The sequence below is a fragment of the Urtica dioica genome, chromosome 11 (genome assembly GCF_054948205.1).
Source record: "Urtica dioica subsp. dioica isolate 48M chromosome 11, U.dioica_male_clone48M_v1_H2, whole genome shotgun sequence".
Lineage (NCBI taxonomy): Eukaryota > Viridiplantae > Streptophyta > Magnoliopsida > Rosales > Urticaceae > Urtica > Urtica dioica.
Genome location: NC_142766.1, coordinates 8501486 through 8509679, shown reverse-complemented (window position 1 = coordinate 8509679; position 8194 = coordinate 8501486). Strand labels below are relative to the sequence as shown.

At 36.7% G+C, this 8194-nt stretch overlaps 1 protein-coding gene and 1 pseudogene across 2 annotated transcripts; both read right to left on the bottom strand.

Moving 5' to 3' along the window:
• Positions 1–611: 611 nt before the first annotated feature.
• On the bottom strand, positions 612–1726 carry LOC149381006 (lectin/endochitinase 1 pseudogene; annotated as a pseudogene). Its single transcript, XR_016293821.1, has 3 exons — positions 1327–1726; positions 1101–1251; positions 612–1017 (listed from the first exon to the last, which is right to left on the bottom strand). The product of XR_016293821.1 is annotated as a lectin/endochitinase 1 pseudogene (transcript).
• Positions 1727–5316: 3590 nt separating this feature from the next.
• LOC149381005 (lectin/endochitinase 1) lies at positions 5317–6968 on the bottom strand. Its single transcript, XM_089601276.1, has 3 exons — positions 6191–6968; positions 5965–6115; positions 5317–5880 (listed from the first exon to the last, which is right to left on the bottom strand). The coding sequence occupies exons 1-3, from the start codon at positions 6774–6776 to the stop codon at positions 5499–5501; spliced, it is 1119 nt and encodes a 372-aa protein (XP_089457402.1). The 5' UTR covers positions 6777–6968; the 3' UTR covers positions 5317–5498.
• Positions 6969–8194: the final 1226 nt, after the last annotated feature.

Here is an 8194-nt window from a genome sequence, read left to right as displayed (position 1 = left end):
ATGCCGGAATTCGAAGAGGTTCCATCGTACGCTATCGTATCAACTCGTATTCCGTCGTACAATATTGTATGGAAACGTACAAGTTGAGAAAGGTTTTTTTGGTTGAGAGAGAGAGAGAGAGTGTGTGTGAAATCGAGTGAAGTGAGTGAGTGGGCGAGAGAAAATTTTAACAAAATTGGTGAGAGGGGCATTTTTGTCCATTCTTGATCCAAAAATCCATTTTGGATATTTTCAAAATTGAGGTCTAATCTTGATATTTAATTAATTTTTCGATCCAATTAATGAAATTTCTCAAATAAAAATTAATGTGGGCCAGTAACCAATAGATAATTAATACTTAAAAAAAAAATTCAATTTTACATTATACCGTCAGTTACAATATCAAAACTATGGAGGACATATAATAAACAATATCAAATAAAAGTAACTAGATCAAATATGATGATTGTTTCGACAATATATGTGGTATTTTCTTCAATCATTTATTTATTGATGCAAACTTGATGAGGATCTGTAAGAAATAGTTTACGAAGCTTATCGCTAGAGTTAGGTTACAGGTATAATCAGTGTATAATTATAAACTCATGCATGCGTAAAATTGAAAGTGGTGATAGAAGGAAAATGGCTCCTTTATTTATAACTCGTAAGAGCTAGAAAACCACACATATGTTTCTAACATACATACATAACATAACATGGATTCAACATGCCGCTCTCTCGCTATGAGAGAGCTACTCTTACTACTAGAGAGCCACTTGGGGAGGACTAGCTTGTTTTTACGCCGCAACACGCATTTGGATGCGTTGGAACTCCGATGATGGAGTGTTATCGAACCAGTACTTCAAGTCACGTCCGTAGCTCACTCCCAGCATGTCGCGTACCTCTTGTAAAATCCGATGCTTGAAGATCTACCACAAGGCCGTCTTGAATGATATGATTGGATCCTTTTCTACCAAGTCAGGGTTCTGAATCAGGTCCTCCTCAATGGCTTGGCCGGCAAGTCCGTAGTTGAAGTTGCTATATAAAAAAAAAACAAATAATATTATTTGACTGCTACTTTAGAATGAATAAATATAAGAACAAAACTACTATGCACTGACTGGGTGAGCTGGATGGGTCCTCGAGGGCTGTATTTTTTGCCGGCAGCGCAAGGCCAGTCGGAGGAGGTACAGAAGTCATTCTCAGTCACAGTAGTTGTATTGATATGACAAAGCCCCCATGCATGAGGGTTTTCCACGTCAGACCTTTCCCCTTCAAATAACACCCCAAAAAGAAATGTAAAATTTTGTGCGGATTACACAGCACCGTGAAGGGATAGTATACTACCTGATGTTGCTTGGGAGATATGGGCGAGGAACGCTGCGACCTCTCTCTTGCGTGTCGCAACATCTCCGATGGTCCCGAAAGCTGGGAAGGACTCGGCGGCTACGAGGAAGGAGTGGTAGCTGTAGAAGCCCTGGCTCGGACAGTCCTTGCGGTGGGAGAACATCTGGTCGAACAACGGCTCGGTGACGACGACGTTGCCGATGGAGTTGGTGGTGGAATTGCCGCTGAGAGCGATGCGGGGTCCACGGACGGAGGAGGAGCAGCGGTACTGGCAGTTTCCCCCGGAGCAGTAGGCGTCGCCGCCGGAGGCCAAAGTGATGTCATCGTATTGTATTGTATAGTGTCGTACGATATCGTATAGCATCGTACGACCAAAGTTTTTGAAATTATTTAAAGCCATCGTATAGAATGGTATGGCATCGTACACACCTATGAATTTCATCTTATGACATCGTATCGTATCGTATCGTACGGCATCATACGTTTCATTAAATTCACCGTATCCTATGGCATTTCATCCGCAATTTCAAACCCTAACTTTCTAAATCCGACCCAAATCAGCCAAATCAACAAAAATCATATAAATACTGATTCCTAATCACTATTCTAACTATATGCTATGAGATTTAACAAGAAAATAATTGAAAAACTCACCTTTTTCGATCTTTTGAGAGCTCGGATTTTTGGGCATCCACCAATGCCGGAATTCGAAGAGGTTCCATCGTACGCCATCGTATCAACTCGTATTACGTCGTATGCCGTCGTACAATATCGTATGGAAACGTACAAGTCGATAAATTTTTTTTGGGTTGAGAGAGAGAGAGAGAGAGAGAGAGAGAGAGAGAGAGAGAAATCGAGTGAAGTGAATACGTGGGCGAGACAAACTTTTAAAAAATTGGTCAGACGGGCATTTTTGGTCCAAAAGTCCATTATGGATATTTTAAAAATTGAGGTCTAATCTTGATATTTAATTAATTTTTAGGTCATATTAGTTAAATTTCTAAAATAATAAAAATTTATGTGAGCCAGCAACCAATAAATAATTAATATATATTTTTTTAAAATTCAATTTTACATTATATCGATCATCCATTACATTGAATATTTAAACACAAATAATAAGATCTAATTTTCAAACGTCAATAATGCAGTTTTCTAGAGATTGAACACACATTTTCGCAGTGATCAATTCACATGCAAGAGGTCTTATCACCCAAGCTAAGCTCTTGGGGGTAATAGATACTTAATATTAGCCATCATGCAAAACATATTTTGATTCGAGATATCAATTGAATTTCTACTTATTATTCATAAATCTTTCATACTTTTGTTTTATTTGCCTATGTGGGACGAAATATCAACGTCATATATTTCTATGTTTATGATGGGATATCATGTTGCACGAATAAACTTTAATGGGACAAATAGATCAATAGCCAATTATCCTTTTAAACAATAATAAAAATTTCATATTATTAAGAAAAGAGTTCAGTATACTGAATTAATTACATTAATTGTTTTGATTAATTTGACTTACTTTAATTTTGTCGAAGTAAATTAAATTAACTATATATATATATATATATATATATATTTTGTCTTCTCAAAACATATAGCAAATCTATACCGAAGACAATCATTCATAAATTACTTTTTCCGACAGGATTCCTAATTCTCGTTGAAAACTTTCAAATTATTGTTCTATGCTAGTTAAATCTATTTTTATTTATTTGCATAATTATTATCGTCTATATATACATCAATAGCATTTGAAACCTATCATGACTAAAATAATATCTATAACAGTATATATACATGTGATATTTAAGAAAAGGATAAGCTAAATTTTATGTAGGATAGACCAGATCTCTTTAATGTATATCAATGTAGACTACTGAGAGAGACTATGACAGAGAAAGTTTGTTTTATTGATTAACAAATTGACTGACAAACTAACCAATCCGTTCGAGGCATATGATTACAGTCTTGAGTATTATTACAACTGTTTATTTACAATTAACGATTATGGCTTATAATCCTAATACCACCTCTTCAAACTAAACATGTAGTATCGGACTTAGTTTGCACGCTTAGTAAACAAAGTTTACTAAACAAACTAATGTAGGGCTAGAGGCTTGGTAAACACATGCAACTTGTTGCACTAGTGTTGGGACATAACTAATTTCAATGATCTTTGATTCACTTTTTTCTCTGATGAAATGAGCATCTATCTCTATGAATTTGGAATAGGCTTGAACCGAATCTCATCTTGATCCTTGGGATAGTCTCGAATGCCCAGTAATATAGAATATGCAGATTACCCGACAATGTGTACTTGACCTCTTTTAGAGCCACATCTGGCTTTTCCTTCAACTTCTTTAGCAACGCCTAGTTATAGTGTTTCATGTTGACAGAGAGGCAAAATTATGTCTTGGACCGAGAGACAGGATTAGAACGACATGTCTTCAACGATAAGCATAAATTTTTGCCACTTTTCTTCGATCACTTTATTGGACGGCTGCCCTAGTAGATAGCCAAACACAAATACGCAGAGACCGAGTTTGAATGCATCGTCCAGATTCTGACAAATGTTGAATGCTGCTATCAGTGCACTTAAATTGCAACCAGCCACTCTGTTTAGGTGCTCGGTGATCAATTTATCGCTTGTGCACTGGTTTTGTATGTTCTTAGACGGACCATCTTCATAACTCAATCCACAGATCAAGGAGTATTCGATACGTCAAAATCTTGCTCGTTTACCGCCTAATCAAAATCTCACTCGTTTTCCTCGATTTTATGTTGTAGAAGAGTGTGTACGAGCAGCGGAGAATAATTGGGTTTGGTCTCCGTAAAAAACTGCTCAAACGGAGTCTCGACAATTCGATCCTTGATGTTAAGATCGTCGAATCTCTTCTGACGGTCTTCAAGATACCGGTCTCACCGTACCTGATACGCCCGGGAAAGGCACGTTGTGAATGAACTTCAAATTTTCCTAAAAAAAAAAAAATCAAAATTACAACATATAGTATAGTATCGTACAATATCATATTGTATCGTATAGCATCGTAAGACATAAAATTTTGAAATTTTTTTAAAGTGATCGTATAGAATCGTATGGCATCGTACACACCTATGAATTTCATTGTATGGCATCTTATCGAATCGTACGTCATCATACGTTTCATTAAGTTCATCGTAACCTATGGCATTTCATCCCTAATTTTAAACCCTAACTTTCTAAATCAGACCTAAATCAGCTCAAATCAACACAAATCTTATAAATATTGACTCCTAATCACTATTCTAACTATATGTAATGAGATTTAACAAGAAAATCATTGAAAAACTCTCCTTTTTCATCGTTTTGAGAGCTCGGGTTTTTGGGGCTCCACCACCGCCATAATTCGAAGAAGTTCCATCGTACGCCATCGTATCAGCTTGTATTCCGTCATACAATATCGTATGGAATCGTACAAGTCAAGAAATTTTTTGAGTTAAGAGAGAAAGAGAGAAATCGTGTGAAGTGAATGAGTGGGGGAGACAAAATTTTAAAAAATTGGTCAGATGGGAATTTTGTCCATCTTTGGTTCAAAAATCCATTTTGGATATTAAAAACCGTGGTCTAATTTGATATTTAATTAATTTTTAGGTCCAATTAAAGAAATTTCTCAAATAAAAATTAATGTGAGCCAGCAACCAATAGACAATTAATACTTCAAAAAAAAAAAAAAATTCAATTTGACATCGTACCATCAGTTACAATATCAAAACTATGGAGGATATATAATAAACAATATCGAATAAAAGTAACTAGGTCAAATATGATGATTGTTTTTACAATCTGCTATGTGGTATTTTCTTGAATTATTTATTTATTGATGCAAACTTGATGAGGATCTGTAAGTAATAGTATATGAAGCTCATCGCTGAATAGAGTTAGGCTACTGGTATAATTATAAACTCATGCAAGCGCAAAATTGAAAATGGTGATAGAAGGAAAGTGGCTACTTTATTTATAACTCGTAAGAGCTAGAAAATCACACATATATGTTTCTAACATACATGCGTAACATAATATTACATAGCATAACATGGATTCAACATGCCGCTCTCTCGCTATGAGAGAGCTACTCTTACTACTAGAGAGCCACTTGGGGAGGACTAGCTTGTTTTTACGCCGCAACACGCATTTGGATGCGTTGGAACTCCGATGATGGAGTGTTATCGAACCAGTACTTCAAGTCATGTCCATAGCTCACTCCCAGCATGTCGCAGTACCTCTTGTAAAATCCGATGCTTGAAGACCTAACGGCAAAGTCGTCGTGCCCAAAAGCGCGGCTAATAATGTTGCTGATCACACCTTTGTTTGGGGCAGTGTTAGCGGCGGAGTTGGCATTGAGGACAATGTCATGGCATGAAGGTTTGTTGTCGTGCTGGGACATCCAGAACCACAAGGCCGTCTTGAATGATATGATTGGGTCCTTTTCTACCAAGTCAGGGTTCTGAATCAGGTCCTCTCCAATGGCTTGGCCGGCAAGTCCGTAGTTGAAGATGCTATAAAAAAAATAAAACAAATAATATTATTTGACTGCTACTTTAGAATGAATAAATATAAGAACAAAACTACTATGCACTGACTGGGTGAGCTGGATGGGTCCTCGAGGGCTGTATTTTTTGCCGGCAGCGCAAGGCCAGTCGGAGGAGGTACAGAAGTCATTCTCAGTCACAGTAGTTGTATTGATATGGCAAAGCCCCCATGCATGAGGGTTTTCCACGTTAGACCTTTCCCCTTCAAATAACACCCCAAAAAGAAATGTAAAATTTTGTGCGGATTACACAGCACCGTGAAGGGATAGTATACTACCTGATGTTGCTTGGGAGATATGGGCGAGGAACGCTGCGACCTCTCTCTTGCGTGTCGCAACATCTCCGATGGTCCCGAAAGCTGGGAAGGACTCGGCGGCTACGAGGAAGGAGTGGTAGCTGTAGAAGCCCTGGCTCGGACAGTCCTTGCGGTGGGAGAACATCTGGTCGAACAGCGGCTCGGTGACGACGACGTTGCCGATGGAGTTGGTGGTGGAATTGCCGCTGAGAGCGACGCGGGGTCCACGGACGGAGGAGGAGCAGCGGTACTGGCATTTTCCCCCGGAGCAGTAGTCGTTGCCGCCACCGCACCACCCGTGGACGCTGCAGCACCGGTCCTTGCCGCACGGAGGGTTTCCGACAGCGGCGCCGCAGCGGTGGTCCGACCTCTCGCCGCTCCAGCACTTGTTCTCGCAGGTGCGGCCGCAGTAGGGCTCCGAGTCGCCGCACCAGCCCCAGATGCTGCAGCACCGCAAGCCGGGACACGTACCCCCGCCGCCTTGGCTTCCGCACCTCTGTGCCGACACTAGACCCACCGCCATAGCGGAGGACATGATCACTACGGCAGCTAAAAACCTCATCATCATCTTTTCTTTCTTACTATGATTTCTTTCTTCTTCTTTTTTCGTAGAGTGAGTGGAGTTGTGTGGTGTGGTGTGGTGGGCAACGAGTTCTAAATGCTATTTATAGAGCTGCAGGTTGTAACTAGATACAATAAATGTCAGTGCATGCATGCTGACACTTTCCCCCCATATCTTAAATCTTGTTATTAATTCATATATATCCGCTTTGTTGCTCATATTCAAATATATAATTGTCTTCGTTGTATATTTTTTATACATTTAATTTATAATGTGATTCATTAAAATTCTTTATTCAACTCCACATTGTATTTTGACCACCTACTTCTTTTTCTTCAAATATATATAATTTATGTAGTTACAGATCAAGTTTACATCACTCTTAAAAAGTTTGAATTTTAACACTAATAACTTTTAACCGTACACATAAAGTAGCTATATAAATATAAAATTTTACGTGATCTGCATTGAATGTTTAGGGTTCTTCATCTAAAAAAAAAAACATGATCGTTTTTGGAACCTCCACTGCATGTAGAGTTTTTAATATATATATATATATATATATATATATATATATATATATATATATATATATATTGGAATTTTAGAACCCTCACGATAACTATAGGGTTTTGATTTTCTTTTCCCCTATATAATGGAATCACAAAAATCATTCGTATCTTATTTTCGTAATTTTATACAATATTTTATTGGGACAATTATGTCAGTAGCTCAATGGCCCATCTGATTTTTGAATAAAAATCAAAGTTTTATTTTATTAAAAAAAATAGTCACAAGACCGAAGTAAACTAATTAGCTAGTTAGGTCAATTATTAATTTACTTTGAAAAATAGCTCATCAGTCCGAAGTAAATTAAATTAACCTAAACAATTAATTAATATGCTTTGACCTAATAGGTGATTTTATTAATGAAATGAAACTTTAGATAGAAACTTTAACATATCTAAAGAATGATTGTTCTATGCTGTTTAAATCTATTTTTTTTATTCGCATAGTTATTATCGTCTATATATACATCATGAGCATTTGAAACATGTGAAACTCCGAAGTCTAGCCATTACGGAATGATCAATTTTATGATGTGAGTTTTAAGATGAAATTGTTTGTTATGTGCTATGAAGGGTTTATTCTTTCTTTTGGTGATTTGAATACATAAATATATATATATATATATATATATATATATATATATATATATATATATATGCGTATGAACTTTTAACTTAATACCAGGGATACGTTTAATATCTTATGAAAATTATATATATATATATATATATATATATATATATATATATATATATATCTATATATATACATATATATATCAGAGCTTGACATTGGCATAAAAAAAAAGTTAATAATTCATAAAGTCCTATATATTGTTTAAAGCATAACTTTTT

Coding starts and splice junctions, on each gene's coding strand:
- LOC149381005 (XM_089601276.1), bottom strand. CDS start 6,776: ATGATGATGAGGTTTTTAGCTGCCGTAGTGATCATGTCCTCCGCTATG. Junction 6,116..6,190: donor TATCTCCCAAGCAACATCAG/GTAGTATACTAT, acceptor TGTTATTTGAAG/GGGAAAGGTCTAACGTGGAA. Junction 5,881..5,964: donor GGACCCATCCAGCTCACCCA/GTCAGTGCATAG, acceptor TTTTTTTTATAG/CATCTTCAACTACGGACTTG.